Source organism: Leptidea sinapis, chromosome 21, assembly GCF_905404315.1.
Source record: "Leptidea sinapis chromosome 21, ilLepSina1.1, whole genome shotgun sequence".
Lineage (NCBI taxonomy): Eukaryota > Metazoa > Arthropoda > Insecta > Lepidoptera > Pieridae > Leptidea > Leptidea sinapis.
Genome location: NC_066285.1, coordinates 1,190,538 through 1,209,815, shown reverse-complemented (window position 1 = coordinate 1,209,815; position 19,278 = coordinate 1,190,538). Strand labels below are relative to the sequence as shown.

The 19,278-nt window shown below is 35.5% G+C and overlaps 1 protein-coding gene across 2 annotated transcripts in view; it reads right to left on the bottom strand.

Annotated features, from left to right (window-relative positions):
* Positions 1-19,278, bottom strand: part of LOC126970490 (sterol O-acyltransferase 1) — a 50,971-nt gene that overhangs the window by 23,102 nt on the left and 8,591 nt on the right. For both annotated transcript variants that reach the window (XM_050816426.1, XM_050816427.1), the window contains exon 3: positions 18,097-18,248. In XM_050816426.1, the coding sequence (XP_050672383.1) occupies positions 18,097-18,248 (152 nt within the window). The remainder of the gene's footprint in view (positions 1-18,096; positions 18,249-19,278) is intronic.

Below are 19,278 nucleotides of genomic sequence, written 5' to 3'. Positions count from 1 at the left end.
GGTTGAAGTTACCAAGAGCAGCTTTCGACAACGACCAGAACTTGCGTGTTCCGGTCGGGTAACTGGAAAGCTGCTCGCCGATTTTGACGACGTGCTTAGACTTCGCACGGGCGATTTGCCGCTTTAAAAATATGGAGGCACGGTTATATTTCCTCTTAAGAACTTTGCAGTTCGGATCCTTTGTGCCCAGCGCCGCAACCCAAGTTCGATACGCCTGTTTTTTGCAGTCAGATGCTGCTTTAACTGACGCATCGAACCAGGGCTGTGATCTGCCACCGATCGGTACTACAGAGCTTGGTATAAAAATATCCATGCCCTGCAGTATCACATCGGCTACTGCAATGGCGCAGGCACTAGGATCATCCGAAGGGAAACAAACCTTGCCCCAAGGGTAGGATGCAAAAAAGGAAAGCATCCTATCCCAATCTGCTGACTTGTAGTGCCAAACGCGGCGGGTCGCTGGTGGTCTGCGACGTTGGCGTCGGATAGGCACTACACTCCTGACCAGGCAATGGTCGGACGTTCCGAGAGGGGCGTCGACAAAGACCTGGTAACTATTGGGATGTGTAGTCAGCAGAAGATCTAATAAGGACGGCATGTGGCTATTCACATCCGGGAGCCGCGTTGGCGACTCAACCAATTGGGACAGACCATACGCCAATGCAAAATTATGCACAGATTACCCTGCGTAGTCTGTGGTACGTGATCCAAGCCATTCGGCATTGTGCCTGTTGAAATCATCCAATACTACGATTTCAGCGGAGGGGATCTGTGCAAGCACGTCGTCAATTGCCGCTTGAACGCAGCCCATGAGATGATCGATTTCTGCGTTACCACTATGGGACCTGTAGACACACGCGTAGATGCGGACGCGGTCCTCTAAATCTACGCGGAGCCAGAGAGTGGACAGGTCCCTACCCTCAAAATTGCCGAGACGGCGACAGCAGATATTCTCCCTAACGTACACACATACCCCGGCATGAGGCAAAAAGTTGTGCTCAATTTTGTACCCGGGGTACGTTAAATATGACGTATCGCTAGGTCGAGATATCTGCGTCTCCGTAAGGAACCACAAGGCCCAAGGTGGTGGTGGACAGCGTTTAAAGTGAATTCCCCTGATATTGCAAAAGTCGGGGGGGCCGGAGCGGGGTGCCGTGGTGTTACTGCCTCGTTTGTCCTCGGTCATGCGCGGTTCTGTGCTCACCCCAGAATACGAAGGGCAGCCCGAGCGAGAGTGCTCGGGGAGGGATTCTCCGGCTCTGGTAGAGCCGGTACCCTTCTGGAGTTATATCTTTTTATGGACCGCTCTCATATTTTGTTCGGGGGGGGGGGGGGGGGGGGGGGATGGCCTCCGGTCCTCGACACTAACCTATGCGAAACATAGCGGCGCCAGGCCGCTACTTCACGCCGGTATTCTGTGCGAGTGTGGTAATTAACCCGGACGAGTCTGGCCCGATTGTGCTGATGTCATAAGACGGCAGCGTGACTCTCCCACTTCTAAAAAGCCCTTAGTCGCCTCTTACGACACCCATGGACCTGGGACTCCCCTATTCTTTTTACGCCCCGGGGAAAGTACAGGGCCACAAATACTTATATAGTATCGATTTTACACTTTTTCACAACATACCACGGCATTTTTAAAATATTTTATTGAGACGCAAACTGATCTGACAGCACAGACGATGATAATTCTCATAATGGCCACCTATCGGCCTCTAGTAGTGTAAGTGTGTGCGTGGGGCTATGTATTTACACGTTAATTATTATTATAATTTATTATTATTATTTGTATTCGCGTTAATTATTAATTAACTTAATGTACCTAAAACATTGCTTTGAGATAACTTAAAAAAAAAAACAAAAATAAAAATTTTGTCACAATATCTTGAATAATCTCTCCAGACACATTATTCTGCATAATGGCAGACAAAGCTTACTAAGTTAATTAAGTCATAAAGCTTGTAAAAGCTTTTGAATGATATAATTACGTCTTTTTCACACAAGCGCACAAACCATAGCGTCTCGAAACTTGAGAGTTGCATTAAATTAGAACTAACTGAGGTCTGTCTTTAAATTAGTGAAGGCAATCATGGATTAGGTACTTCACTACATAGTATAAAACAAAGTCGCTTTCTCTGTCCCTATTTGTATGCTTAAATCGTTAAAACTACGCAACGGATTTTGATGCGGTTTTATTTATAGATAGAGTGATTGAAGAGGAAGGTTTAAATGTGTAATAACATCCATTAAATATGGAGAAATAATGATATTTTTGAGGTTTCTAATGTGATGTCGTAAATAATTACAATTTTTCCGCTTACATTGCCAACGCAGGCTGAATGAACCCTACGAGATTTATCGAAATAATGTACTAAAATTCCGCTGTGGTATATGTCTATCTCTTATGGATATCCCACAATAACTTTTTTTTGTCATTTACTTTTTTCGACAAATAATGGCTTATTTTAGAAGCGATTTTAACCAATACAGCATTAATCCTTATTTTATTAAATACCTTAAATATATTGTTGATTTAATATAGATCTATATGGCCCTTTACAGCATTTTTTCAGTAAATGACATAGGCTATATATTTTATACCCGTGCGAAGCCGGAGCGAGCCGCTAGTATGTAATGGTATAAAATGAATTTTTATACTGTATATTATATAGGCAGGCAGGCAGGCAGGCAGGCAGGCATTTATTTTATCTAAATTGATTCCTTTAGAATTCTTTCTGATGTAATTTTTAATATACTAGATACTATGGATGGATACTAGTCATGGATGTTTAAATGTTTTTATGTATGTTTATATGTATGTTTATATGAATTTATGTATTTTTAAGTAAGTATATTGTATTAAATATATCGTTGTCTTGTAACCCATAACACAGGCTATATATGCTTAACTTGGGCCAACATAATTTGTGTAAAAAAAGTGTGTCAATATTATTATTATTATATTACTATTACCGCTTCGGAAACAACCGGCGCTCTGAGAGAGACGAAGCGGCGCAAGAAACTCTCCCAGCATTCTTTTTTTGCGCTCTTTTTAAGGAAATATACTATATTGTACTGTCATTGCTATTGCTATAAAAAAATCATAATCTAGTCCCAGGCTGTCAGTTCACTTAGATATTCAGCTGTGGACTGATTTATGACAGAGCCATTTCTTAATACAGCATTTATTTTTTTTATAGATAATTTCCTGAACAGTTGCTGGGACTATTATAAAAGTGTATACATTTACCCTTAAAGCTATTATGTATAAATCTATTTCTAATAGATAAACCAAATAAGACAACTGATTTTCATTATCAGCGGGTCACACGGACTTGTGTGTAATTTGATGCATTCACTGTACTCAATAAAACTTGGGGTATTTTTTATAATTTAAGACTGCTTTATTATCGTCGTTGACTTAATTTTGAACTGTTATGAAAGAGTTTTTATCAGCAGCGAGATAAAAGATATTGACTAAAGAACCAACCTGACTTAAACACATTCTCTGTCGTAACATTGAAATGTATAGAACAGTAATATTATAATAGTAGGGGTTAATGTATAAAGTTGCCGTTTAATTGTAAATTGTATCGTACTTCGAATTGACATAGAACATTTATGGTTTAAGATTTTTGAGTGAAACTTTTTTACATTGTACCTATGTAGTTCTTCTTTTTAATACTGTGCAACAATTGATTATCCACTTTTAGTTGTTCTTTTTATTCAGCTTAGACAAGAAAGATGAATGCTTCGAATATTCGAGCTATTTTTGAATAGAGTTCCGTCGCGGCACTAAAAGAGCAGAAACAGCTTACAATACATTAATAGTTGCATTTGGAAATGGGGACTGCTAATTAACGCACCGTGCGATTTTGGCTTAAGCGCTTTCGTGATGGAAAAGTTGGTTTGAAATATGAACCACGTGGAAGACCGCCCACACAGGTGACTAACAAAGAATTGAAAGTGATGGTGGAAGCAGAACCGAGCCAAACTACCCAGGAATTAGCGGCATGGTTTATATCGACTCATTTGGGTCAAAAAAAGATGAAAAATGGGTGCCTCACGATTTGACTGATCTGCAGAAAGAAACGCGAGTTGAAACTTGTGTTGCCTCGTTGAATCAATACAGAAATGAAGGAATAGGATCGAATTGTGACATGCGATAAAAAGTGGATACTTTTCGATAACCGTAAGCGAAAAATACAATGGCTGACCCCAGGTCAAACGCCACAATAGTGTCCTAAAGCAAAGCTTACAAACAAAAAGGTAATGGTAAATGTTTGGTGGTCTCAGCATGGTGTTATTCACTATAGCTTTCTCCGATCTGGTCAAGCAAAACCGGCAGATGTCTACCGCGACGGACTCCGAACAATAATAGCAAAACTAGCAGTGAAACAGCCTCGACTCATGAATCGATCTTAACAGTACGAGAAACCGTTTCAACTCTACAGGAACTGTAATTAGAAATCATTCGTCACCCTTTGTATTCGCCAGACTTTGCTGCAACGAACTACCATTGTTTTCGTGATTTGGACAATTTTCTACGTGATAAAAAGTTTTCTTCTCAGGAGGTACAAAATGCTTTTACACAGTTTGTGGAATTTAGATCACCACAGTTCTATCGCAAAGGCATAAATGACGCTCCTATTAGATAGCAGCAATGAATAGCTAATACAAGTAATTATTTTGAGTAAATAAATATGTTAAATTTAACAAAAAAGAAACAAATTTCAAATTTTCAGTATAAATCGGCAATTTCATATTTTAACCCCTAATATCTATCTGTATGTATATGAAACTGTTTTGTATCATAAGAAGATTTATGATTGTGTGTTGCAAAAATAAATAAGCGAACAAAAGGACAGAATGGATTACAATTTGCAGGTTTTGCTTCGATTCTATTGATCTTTCGGATCAACAATAATCTCCTTTCGGGTCTACGAAGAAATACAAATTGGCTGTATTCATGGATGTTTTATAAATAGAATAAATACTCATTTATCTTTTCCATAAGTCCGTATGTTTATTGAATAAGTTGTTTACTTCGTTATTATAAGGGCCTCCCACAGGCTAAAAACATTGTTATTTGACATGAACTTTAGTCAATGTCTGGATAAATAGTGCCGAGGTGACAGATATAACTAAATAATAATAAAAAAAAATCTTTATTGGTTTTAACACATTCTCCTTAACAAATAGTTGCAAGAACCTCCTTTTAAGCATATAAAGAATGCTTGTGCCAGGAGGCTCCGCTCTTTCTTAGCCTTAAAATAACTTTGAGAACCTTATGAAATATGATAATACGTGTGTGTGTGTGTGTCTGTTTTAGCGTATGTATCGCTGGAGCAACTTAGTATTATCATAAAGTAGTGGTTCCAGGTGATCAATGCAACTTTACATTTATGGGAGTTTCTATAATATATATGTAACTGTTTATTTATTTTATTATAAAGAAATGCCGCACGACAATAATATTGCATGCTGGAGAACTCTGTCCTAAATGGCGTATCAAAGGCATGTATGTCTTTCTACGTTTTTGTTCAATATAGTAACTACCACTGAAATTTTTCTATATATTATAATGTCAAAGTAAATTGTATCTTTGGATTGTCAAAATTACAGTTATTTAATTGAGACATGAGCGTAAATTATGAAAACTTTCGTGAAACACATTGACGGACAATAAACAATTAGATTCCCAATCGCCGATTAACTCGTCGTCACAAAATGTCCGAGCGGCATTGTATATACGTACGAATGAATTTAAGGTTCACAGACGTGGTCGCTAGCTATGGGCCTTATGAGAAAGCTCATGGTCGCTCAGAGGGCAATGGAGTGGCTATGCTCGGCGTTTCTTTGCGAGATCGAATCAGGAGATAGGAAGGAGAACTAAAGTTACGACATAGTCCAAATGATTGCGAAACTGAAGTGGCAGTGGGAAGGGCACATAGCTTGACGAACAGATGACTGTTGGGGCAGTAAAGTCCTAGAATGGCAAACACGTACCGGAAGACGTGGCACATAGTTCGACAGACAGATGGCCGTAGGGGCAGTAAAGTCCTAGAATGGCGAACACGTAACGGAAGATGCAGGTAATGCAGAGCCGCTCATGATTCTTAAAATACCTAAAAGTTCTGAGTGGTACTACAATCGTGCTCGTCGTTGAGCCTCATTTGCCCAGTAATTTCACTAGCTATGGCGCCCTTCAGACAGAAACACAATAATGCTTACATATTACTGCTTCACGGCAGAAAAAGGCGCCGTTGTGATACCTACAATCTAGCCGGCATCCTGTGCAAAGAAGCCTCCCACTGGAAGATAAAATACGCTTTGTTTGATATTATAAGATAAATGCAATTAACTTTAATTCATTAGCTACAATGTAGCATGTAAAATCACAATTTTAATTAATCTATATATAGACGAGCCATAGTGAACCGTGGCCCGGCTTAAATTATTGCGAAGCGTACGTTTTGAACTTTTACTAAGTAATTAGTTCGGTGAAGGATACATTATTACAGCTCATTAGTTCATGGTTAACATTTCACAGCCGATCAAGTGTTTAATTTATAAAGGCTGTAAAGTGCAGACTGCAGAGTAAACGGCCCAGCGAACAAAACACTCATCACTCGACAACCAACTTTGTCTCAATTCCTTACACTCCATTTCAAGTTCCAAAGAGCTCTGGCGATGTGATTAATTCCTAATGGAAGCGTTTCCAACAGTTAAATGCTTCTCAACAACTCTGGCCACAGTTAAGTGACTGTTGGAAAAGCAAATAGAAGCTTTATAATTTTGATTGTCACGTATGTTATTACGACTTTATGCTAACATTTTTGCTTTTATGGTGTGTCTGGATAGTCTGAATGTGCAGAGTTCATGAAGTTAAAACTTCTGCAGGCGTACTGAATGTTATAAAATAAAAAATTAACAAAAAACAACCGACATCAAAAACACTATTCCGAAACAATAGATTAGATAAAAGGCATTTATAAAAGGCATTTATAAAAGGCATTTATTTTCTTAAAATTGATTCCTTTAGAATTCTTTTTGATGTCATTTCTTGTACTACTAGATACTACTACTGCTTCGGAAACAAATGGCGCTCTGAGAGAGAAGAAGCGGCGCAAGAAACTCTACCAGCATTCTTTTTTTTTGCGCTCTTTTCAATAAAAATATACAATATTGTACAATCATTTCTATCTTTTTATTCTTGATTCTTGGACGATCTAATTATTTAATCTAATTTTAGTTACGATTATTGTTATTTTTATGTTGAAGTTTATCCTTTACAATAAAAAAAGAATCATCGAAATCGGTTGAGGCGATATTGAGTTATTCGTAAATTATTCGCGCATATACTTACAGCAAATTTAAGACCTATGGTTTTCACATTGTCATTCATTTGTTTTTTATAATGTTTGAACCGATTTTGATAATTATGCTTTTATTTGAAAGCTGGTGTTTTCCGTATGGTTCCATTGTAATTTGGTCCAGATCTGACAGTGGCGGATGCCACCAAATTACAATGGAACCATACGGAAAACACAAGCTTTCAAATAAAAGCATAATTATCAAAATCGGTTCAAACATTATAAAAAAAAAATGAATTGAGAACCTCCTCCTTTTTTAAAGTCGGTTAAAAACTACTTGGAAGTTACAAGATGTATTAACGATTTCCTAGAGTACTGTAATTCTCTTAAGAATTGGGTTGCAGGAAGCTGGCATATTACGTATCAGTTTGGATAGTTGATAATATAATGTGTTTAGTATGTGTAAAGTTTTTGTGATTATTATCAGATTTTTTAATGTCGGGTGAACATTTACAACACAATATTTACGATAATCTTATTTTAAAAGCCATTCTATTATTATATTTAGAAAGAATGATATATTTTATCAATTTAATTTAATTTATTGTTCGTTTTATTGTATGAAGTTGGGCTTTACCAGTAGTAGAACTTAAGTACTTAGTTGTCCTAAAACGAGGTTTATCACATACTTCGTATCTCTGGTGTCTCTTGATTTTCTTCTATTCTCAATTTCTTTATATTTTTCATGGTTAGGACTGCAATGTTGTCTTAATATTGCTTTATGAATAAACTTTAACGGACCTTCAAATAAACTTGGTATAAAGTTATAACTGAAAATAAGCAAAAAATATGCAAAATGTGTCTCTTGCTTTTCTTCTTTTCTCAATTTCTTTATATTTTTCATGGTTAAGGCTGCAATGTTGTCTTAATATTGTTTTAAGAATAAACTTTAACGGCCCTACAAATAAACTTGGTATAAAGTTATAACTGAGAATAAACAAAGAATATGCAAAATATGTCAACACAATGATAATTCAGTTTTCTGAATATAGGCAGCCTTGCAAATCAACGCGGGAAACATTATACGTCCGGGTAAACCAATCATAAGTAAAATGTCTATTAATTGTAAACATTTTTATTTAACTTTATATACAAATGATTTGAGTTTTCTTTAGTGTTAATTCCGCCAATATTTGTCTTCAAACAATTCGACAGGTGTTTCGCCTCTACACGAGGCATCCTCAGGACGTGTTGTCTCGCCAAAATCTGGCACGAGACAATGCATCTCGTGCTTAAATTTTCTTTAACTTTATAGCAAGTTTATTTGTATGTCCCTAATTAACTGACGGTACGTTTATGGATATTGATATAAATGATTAGTTATAAACGGTATAAACGGAATTTTGATAGCATACTAAATTGTTCAACATGCAGTATGTATGACTTAGCAGTTATACGTCAGTCGCTATACCACATTTCTAAATTTAGGGCTATTATGGTTGCATTGATGTGTTGTAATGTTTAGAGTATCATGTGTAGCCACAGCATGATTTCTAAGTGACAATGACTTTTTGTCTAACGACAGACACGTTGTACCAGAACCTAACTGAGTTTGTCTAAATCTGAGTTACTGAGTTTCATTTCGTTTAATTCAATAATGTAACATAAAAACAAAATAGGGCCCAATAATCTTCCTTGCAACACTGCTTATGTTACAAACCTACTTAATGAGGGCAAATACATATTAATCGAACTCGGCTATATAAACCTCTCACCAATAATTATCTCGATAAATTTGCTGACTGCAAATACCAGTGGAGCCAATTAATTAGTGAATGCGGTACGCATACGTTATACAATATAACCGATAAGTTCGTATCATACTAGTAAATAGTATTCATTGGTAATGATCCTTCATTGCCGTAATTAAAATAGATTATAATTAATGAAGATATTTAATATTAATATTTATGCTTTGAACGTTAGTAAATTATCAATCCATACGAATTTATGGGACAATATTATCAACTCTAAAATCTGACTTGACCCAACAAATATCATGACTATATAGATTTTTCTGCATATTAATTACGTGATAAAACTCATGTATTTAGTGTAAATGGAAATCAACAGTTTTTAAACTTTTGAAACTTTGATGTTAGCTAGATAATTTATACGTCTAGATAGAGTCTCTTGATGTTAGATTACCGATATAACAGGCCAGGAGTATTAGTTTAGATTGCGTGACAAACTATGTCTTACACTCGCGATCTGTATGACACTTTGTGTTAGTGTGCGTGAATTGCTCAAAATAGAGGTTAGTTCTAAAGTCTATTTTTTTTTCGATATTTTCACAGCTGTCATCAGTCTATCTACACGTATATCTAATGATGTTAGTGGTATATAAAGTGTAGTGAAATTTTTTGAAATTCTCGAATTGTTTTTAGGTATTAAATGTCGACTTAGCTCGCTCGGGCACAAACAACGTTTCGTTTTCTTCGTTTTCTTTTGTTTTTGACTTTTCAGTAAACTAGCGCCATCCGCTTCTTCGAGGCCATTATATTTTATTTTACCGGTAAATGGTGAAAGTATCCTCTTTTACAAATAGTTAGTCTAGCGCAGAGCAAAATAGCTACGTATGGGTAGGTTCTGTTGCGAATTATTAAGTTCTGTATAAAGTTAATAACATGCCAGAGTTGTCAAAAAATTTCTGAACAATAGAATATGTGTGTGTGTTTGCGAGTGTTTGCGTGAGTGTATGCTCGCCCTTCATCCCTCTAGCTCCCCGTAGATACCCGTAGAGAATTTTGAATCTGCGCAATAACAGTCAGCGCTAGACAACTGCGGCTAATATTTTTTAACCGACTTCAAAAATGGAGGAGGTTCTCAATTCGTCGGTATGTTTTTTTATGTTTGTTACCTCAAAACTTTCGACTGGGTGAACCGATTTTGATAATTCTTTTTTATTTGAAAGCTGGTGCTTCCCGTGTGGTCCCATTGTAATTTGGTCCAGATCTGACAATGGCATCCATGAGAAAACTATAAGTCTTAAATTTGCTATACGTTTGTGGACGACATCTTTGACAAATTTACGAATAACTCAATATCGCGCCAACCGATTAAGATGATTCTTTTTCTATTGTAAAGGATATATCCTTTAATCTCAGATTTTAGTTTCTGATAATGGGATTACAGTAAGTAATAGTGATAATAATAAAGTAAATAACAATAATCGTAACTAGAATTAGATTAATTAATTAGATTGTATAAAAATACTCAATTATTTTTATACTTTTTAGTGCATATCATCATATATTGTTTTGGAATAGTGTTTTTGAAGTCAGTTGTTTTTTTGTTATTTTTTTTTATATTAGTCTATTGTATGTAACATAATCTTTATTTTTCCAAACATTATAAACACGTTTTAAGATAATTTGTTATTATTAAAGTGATATCCCTCTCTTCTTGGGTCAATTAAATTAAGTTTGTAATAACAAATTGTTTAGATTTGAAAGAACGACATCTCAAGTCAACTTCCTAATATGCAACTATTAGGGTTGAGCAGGTTATCAACTGTAAATGACATACAATTTAGATAAAAATCCTGTAGATGAGATACTACTTGAGAACTGAACAATAAAAACCAAGATTATATATAATATAAGATATCACCCGAATGCTTGGCTCAGTTGGAAGAGCGCTCGCACGGAACCCGAGGGGTCGCGGGTTCGAGTCCCGCATCGTTCATAAATTTTGGTTCAAATTTAATTTAATTAATAACAACTCAACAACATCTACCAAAAACCTGTGTAAGCTGGATTCTCTCAAGTACGGATTCATACCACCGTACAAGAATGTAATGTATCGTATTTTATACTTATAATTTTGTAGAAGAAACATTTATTTTAACTCGCCAATTATACCTTTAATGACGTACGGTATTTTACTATGGGGTCATGCTGCTGATATTGATATAGTGTTTGCTCTGCATAAGAGAGCTGTTCGTGTTATATATCAGCTTGGTTATAGGCAGTCTCTCAAACAAAAATTTAAGTAAATAAATATTATGACTGTTCACTGTCAGTACATTTATGAAAATTTAATATTATTCGTTCACAAAAATCGTCACCTTTTTGCTCTTAATAGTGATTTTCATTATTATAACACTAGAAAGAAGGGATTGCTTGTAACTAATTCTAGTAGGCTTCATAAGATACATAAAAGCTTTAAGGGTAAATGTATACACTTCTATAATAAAGTCCCAGCCACTGTTCAGGCATTATCTATAAATAAATTCATATGTTTTATAAAAAAATGGCTCTGTCGTAAATCCTATTACTCCACTGCTGAATATCTAAATGATCGGACAGCCTGGGACTAGATTGTGATTATTTTATAGCGATAGAAATGACTGTACAATATTGTATATTTTTATTGAAAACAGCACAAAAAAAGAATGCTGGTAGAGTTTCTTGCGTCGCTTCTTCTCTCTCAGAGCGCCATTTGTTTCCGAAGCGGTAGTAGTATCTAGTAATTATTAGAAATGACATCAAAAAGAATTCTAAAGGAATCAATTTTGAGAAAATAAATGCCTTTTATGCCTTTTAATATCATTGCGTTTTACATATCCATCTCAAATTAATATCATAAGAAAACGTACATATGGGATGGGATCCTTCTATAACTCAATTAGTGTCAACATGTGAAAATAATACTGCGGTCTATTAACAGATGGAAAAAACATTCATCGGACACTTGAGTGCTTCTTGAGTGACATCAATCTTTTAAGGCTTCCATACCCGTTGGATAATCAACGGATTATTAAGGTCTGCGGGCCTACCATGAACTCTTATAACCTAAAATGAACTGCTTTGTTATTTCGTACCAAGACGTGATTAGAGCTATCTAATTTAGGTTGACCTGAAATCAACTGATTAAATTGCAATGGTGTCAAAAATGATGTCAATTGAATCGCAAACTGATTTATTTCGTTAATTCAATCGTACCATGAGGTAATATTTCAACCTAAACTGGATAGCTATGTGTCAAAGTGAGCGATTCGAAAAAAGTTGCTACTTCCTTCGAGGAAAGTGAATCGTGTTGTAAATAACTTTAAAAAATAGTTAAAACATACAGAAAAGGAAATTTTTTTGCTATCCGGATATTTAAGTCATCTACTATAAAATAGTTTTGGTCAAGTAATTGTCGTAGTCGAATTTAATGATCAATGGGACTCCTTAACGACTTACAGTAAGGGTGCGATCTGTGGCAGAATTTCTAACTGTCTGTAATCAAATTGCAAAGCGCTTACGTTCATTGCTGCATTGAAAAATTTAGTACGTCTACACATATTTTGACAAATTCTTAGCTAGTGTACTTCAAATTCACTAAAAATCAAAATAAAAGTTAACAAAAATGCAACCGACTTCAAAAATACAATTCCAAAACAATAGATAAAATATGCACTAACAATATAAAAATAATTGCGTATTTTTATACAATCTAATTAATTAATCTAAGTCTAGCTACGATTATTGTAATTTTTGGAGTCGGTGTCATCCAAGATAGGTAATACATAATAACTACATACTTATATGTGAGATTTAGAGAATTATAGGTGAGATGTGCTTGAGTTGTGAGGAGACGAGAGGCGAGAGCGGGTCGCGGCGGAAGGACACCGATTCCAAAAATAGCAATAATTGTAACTAGAATTAGATTAATTAATTAGATTGTATAAAAATACGCAATTAGTTTTATACTTTTTAGTCCATATTATATCTATTGTTTTGGAATAGGATTTTTGAAGTCGGTTGTCTTCTTGTTATTTTTTTTGTAAAACAAAATACTGAAAATAAATACCGAAAATAAAAACACTAAAGACGAGCAGTAAGGGCCCGGGCTATAGCCTGTTCTCAAGAACGAATTTAAAAAAATGTACTCTGTCCTCCTGTCAAATCAAACATCAATGGAGGTGCGTTCTTATCTCGTTATTTTTACGAAAACACCTAAGCAAACATTTGATTTGTAATTCAATGAACTATATTTATTTACCGATAATATGAATCCTCTATAAAAGATTCTGAAACAGTTAGCTTGCTAACATTAAAAAAGTCAGTCCTAGTAACCATTGCATCATCCAAACAAGTGTTGTAATGTTGCACTGAATTTCATTACAACACTCGTTTGGATGATGTAATGGTTATTAGGACATTGGGTGTTTGTAATAAGGTAACTGTTTTAGAATCTTTAATAGAGGATTTAATGCATGGGTGTAGATAAACTAGTTTATAGGTTCAATTCACATTTCACCAACACAAACTAAACGCAGTTAAAGCCTAAATGCGTTTATACGCTGACCACCGAATTTTAGAAGTTAAACATGTTTGATCGCGTTCAAGAGCTGTCATTTATTGTTATATACAATTTTGATACTGGCAACATAGCTATTTTAGTCCCTGTAAACACGATTGATAATGTCTAAATATTTTTTCTTTACAATATTGACACGAGAGTGGGTCAGGGATTGGAAATAATAAATCATTTGAAGGAACGAGTCTTTATTTGCGTTCACTTTTAAACCTTGATCTTCGCCGGTCTGCCGCTGTCCCTCTTGTCGATGGCGGTGCCTTGAGCAGATTACACCGCACCGAACACTAGCACTCTTCTATCTTCTTCTTCTTCTTTCTTCTTAATCATTTTCTACTTTTTACTACTTTTTCTTCTCTTCCTTCTTTTCTTTTTTCACATTTGTGTCTGCAGTCTGAACTAGAACTGCCGTAGGCTACGCTTAGTACGGCTTACATACCCCCGGATCAGTTCTTTTTTCAAAATAATTCTCTTCATTCCTTCTTTAAATTTATTGTACTAGAAATTTATTTTAACTACATTTATCCTGCTCATACATTTTCCATCTTTTTTTTCTCTATTCGATTTGATCCTGAACTTACTGAAAATTTCCATAAACTTTACAAAACCCAAAAAATTCCGTCCACTGGTAGGTGTATCGAATCAGGGCTTACAGCGTCTTAGTGAACACTTTTTCGCTGAGCTACGGAGTTGTCGAAATTATCAGTGCCTTGATGTTTGACAACTCTCGTCATGCACGTCGAAGCGTTGCTACGCGACAATATATTGATGTAGTCACCTTATTTTATAGTATATGCAAAGAACTTGGAGTGCACGGCTCCCAGTACGTAGAACATCTTTCCTACTGGTATTGATTCACGCTGCTTTACGCACGGTTTAGCGCAAGATGCATGAACGGATGTTAATGTCACATCTACGAACAATTCTTCGTTCCAACTTTTTTGTTCATAGCTTTACCGACATCAAAAACAAAAAACATTAGACTTGGTTGAAAATAATTTGAAATTAAATAATATTCAGATTAGAATAAATTATGATTTAATAATTTAGAAGTGCTAACCCTAACTGCATTGTCGGCACTTGCATGGTGATTGCCGGCAAGCGTCCTCTGCTCCCCTTACCGCATCTCCTCTTTCCACTCATGACGAGTGGCGTCCTACTCATAGATTTTTTTCACAATTTTTTTAATTGTTTTTATTTATGAAGATGTTTTGAATAATTAAATTTTCTACATGCTGGGCATTGGATTATATCTTGTCATTTAATTATCGCGCGATCCATATCCCAAGGCAAGGATTTAATTTGCATAGATTATAAGTTGCCCTAATCGTAATCCATATATTACATGCTACCATTGGAGTGATGTTTTCATTTAATCCATCTAGCCGTAAAGGATTTATCCGCAACCAAATGTTTGTGAAGCAGATTTAATAAATTGGGGACCGGACTTTTGGGCGTTTATTTACTTAAGGGGTGTGGGAGGCTCCTTTGCCCAGGAAGCCGGCTAGATTACGGGTACCACGACGGCACCTATTTCTACCGTGAAGCCGTAATGTGTAAACAATATTATGTTACGGTCTGAAGGGCGCCGTCGCTAGTGAAATTACTGGGCAAATGAGACTTAACATCTTGTCTCATGATGACGAGCGCATTTGAAGTGCCGCTCAGAATTTTGAACTTTGAATTTTTTCAAGAATTCTGAGCGACACTGCATTGTAATGGGTCTCGTCCCTTATTTACATAAAAAAACCTTTATTAAAAGTTTTCTTAAGAGAATAATAAACGAGTATACCGAGCATCAGGTGAACCGTATCACCTGATGTTATTACCTCGGCCACGACCACGTGATGGGAAGAGGTTAATGCAACCCGCCCATGGATATCCGCAATAGAGGGGTAGAGATGCGTTTATTTAAGTTATATGTATTGAATAAAAAAGTGGCTATGTGAGTTAAGAAATTTCTCACAAAACGTGCTGTTGTAGAATGGTAAAGATAGTATTTGTATATCCGTACTTGATAAAAGAAAACATTGCAAGTATTTTTCTTTTGGAACGTTTCATCACACGAATGATCTCCTCAATCCATACTCTGTAGCAACATTGATATTGATATGAAATTGCCCGAGCAAGCCTTAAAAGGATGGAACAGGTTTTGTACAGCCGTAACTATGAATAAAGCTCAGACTGCTATGTCTAGCCAGTAGTGCTAGACGGTAGTGGGGCTAGGACTTTGAAAGCTGTTACCCAGAAACGTCTTTGAGATGTGGTGTTACCGCTGAGTGCGCCGTATCAGCTGGACACAGAAAGTTCTGAACATAACAGTACTTCAGCACGTCGCCAGAAGACGAGTTACTGCAAACCGTCAAGAAGAGAAAAGTAGAATATTTCGGCCACGTCTTGAGACACGGGAGATAAAAACTGCTCCAACTTATAATGATGGCAAACGCGCGCTGGAAGAAGAAAAAAGTCCTGTTTGCGTAACATCCGGGAATGGACAAAGATTGCCAGCGTAGAAATACTATTTCGCTTGGTGCAAGACCGCGAAAACTTCGCTGAGCTGACGGCAAACCTCCAGTAGTAGAGAGGCACAAGAAGATGATACAGCGGAAACTGATGAGTAACAAAACCTTGAATTATTAACTATGTGTGTGTGAATTAATGCATCTACTGTACTCAATCCACTCCTATTTCTTATTTTTTAATTTACATTTAACATTCTCGTGTAAGGCATTGAGTATTTGACGTTTGAGTATTATTGTTACATCACTTTACATATATTTATATGAAAGTAAAATTATGAATCTGTGATGGTTGATTTTAAAGAGTAGCAGTAGTAGTAGTTCTTGCCACTTCCTCTCATCAAAGTTTAACCTTTTCCGAAGTGGTGGCAAACGTAAATAGAAAAAAATATTTGACATTCATAAGTTCATTTCATTGACCTAGATGAATAAAGTGATTGTGACTTGATTTGATTTAGCGCGCCGATGACTTAAGGTGACCGGGCCAGAGATCAGGAACGCTAGATCTTCTAGTTCCTTATCTCTAACTCGCCCGCGATTAAACTACATGGAATACAGTACCAGATAACAGGCGAAAGAAATAGTTTCTCAGGAGGCTACAAAATACTCTCATTTTAAATCTCTGTATTATATTTCTCAAAAGTGTTTTTATGTCTGAACGCCATAACTCGTCATCAAATTAAAGACCCTTTATCTCGGGATCGCGAGGAGTAGAAATTAAAACTATAAGTAACTTTTAATTTTCAATACGATACCTCCATAGTCAAGTCTACAGTCTCTTTCAAGAGACGAAGTTCTAAATGAGCGTAGAAAAAATACGACTTAAATCGGAAAAAACACATATTTCGACACTCACATCTCATACTCGTTTAATCTAGAAATGATTTAACTGACTATGAAATTTAGCAATACTGACTTATACTACAGAAATAACTAAATGTAAGAAATGTATACTTATGTAAACTAATTAAAATAAACTACTGCAGATATGGTAAGAAATACAGGTGTAATTTCGCATACGACATCCTATTTGAAGAGGTTATTGCAATATATTAGGGCATGCGTTTAACAAATATCGTAATTAATATCAAAATTTAGTTGTAATTTCACAAGAATTTTGTAAGATGGCACCTTTTTTGTAACGCATCAGGATCGGGAATTTTGTTAAATATTTTATTACCTGTAAAATATGCACTTTTGTTGTAGAGTCGTGGTTGATGTGGGTACTTTTAGATTAAAATTGTGTCGGACACTATGGTCGATATTACTACTTAATTTGTGTTAATAAATGTATGTTTTACAAAGGAATGTTACAATTTTCAGGATAAACAGTGATGTTAGGATTTTGTGTTCACTAAAATATGGGCGGCAACTATTAAGAAGTATCATTATTGACCATTTTGCAATACAAACTTTCTCGACTCTTTTGTTTTGGTTTTTAACCCTAGATCAAAATTATTTTCAATTAAGCTTAATAACATCATTATCTGTGTCTCTCTGGTTTGCTTTTCATAATATATTTGTTTTTGTAAGTGCTTGAGTACTTAAAAATAGCTGAAAACGGCTTATTCATACAGTCCACAAACATAGGCCCAGTTTACAAATTCGACAACAATAAGAAATAAAATCAAAACATACACTATCCCACACAGAATATTTCCATCTCTGTCATTTTAGTCGGAACTGTTGTTTTTTTATTCCACTGATGATTCTTGGGCCCGCGTTAGGGCGACAGTATGTCATTTTAGAATTCTTAAATCAGAAAATTCCTCTGCTAATGACCTAAGATTCCGACTCGGAAAATAATTCGGACACATTTTATGTGATGCCGAAACCCCACAATATTATTATACAGTGAAGACAGGTCTCTCCATGTACGTAATATTGCTAATTACCTGGTTTGTTGTTGATTATTCTCCTTCCAGCAGCGTATATCCATATCCCTGGGTATACTACGAGAGCCAGCAACAGTTGAAGCAGCCATATTCTCAGGGCGCGCCTTACATCTCCAAATCCATGCACGACCGATCCAAGTCCGACACTGATTCTGTTCAATAATTTAATACGATGTTAGATTATTCCTAACAAAGGCGGAAAAAGCGATTGAAGCGAAAAATCTCACTCACGCGATCCTTAATCGCGTCAGTGAGATTTTTCGCTTACACCCCAATATTTAGCACAGCTTTGCCAACAAGATAAACAAACTTTATATATATAAGAACTTTAGGCCTAGGTTGTGTGTCATTAAAAGATTCGCATAATTATCAATTGATTAGCATATTATAATATCAAAACATTGTTAAATTAACTAGTCAATGATTTGTTACTCTTACCGAATAAAAATATTAATAAGTGTTTCGTTGTTGGTTCCTCAAATCGAGCGACGATGGTTGCGTACTAAGAAAATAACATGAACATGTGATTTCTTATTTATTTTTATTTTATTTTATTTTAATTAAGAAAACCAACAGCATATTACAGATTACATAAATAACTAATAATATTTTACAATAATAATGCCAATAACAGGTTTCCCTTATATTATATTATATTAAATTACGGTTTCCGAAAAATTTCAACATGGTGCGATACCTACTAAACAAAAATGAGATTTATTTTGAGAATTGTATAGGTCGTTTCATTACATAAAAAAAACTGTTACTTAATATATACATACTTAATATATAAATACATAATAGGTAATACATAAATATGTATACTATATGTGGTAAAATAAATAAACATATTAATATATTATGTTAGTGCATCAGTTACTTAGATGTATCATTGAAAGTAGCTATGAGTTCTGATTTGAATTTAGATTTATTTATGGTGAAAAGATCTACGTGACTGAAGTTTGTGTTGTAAGTATGTATTGCCCGTGATATGAAAGTGTTTTTGGAATAGTTTGTATAGTGTAGTGGTTCATATAGTAGATTCGTGTGCCTCGTGCGGGTTGACGGTGTGCAGTATGATATTTTAGAGATCAATTTATCACAGTCGACAAAGCTGTTCACAATATCAAATAGTAGGCTCATATCAAGTAAAATGCGTCTCTGCTCCAACGTTAATAGTTT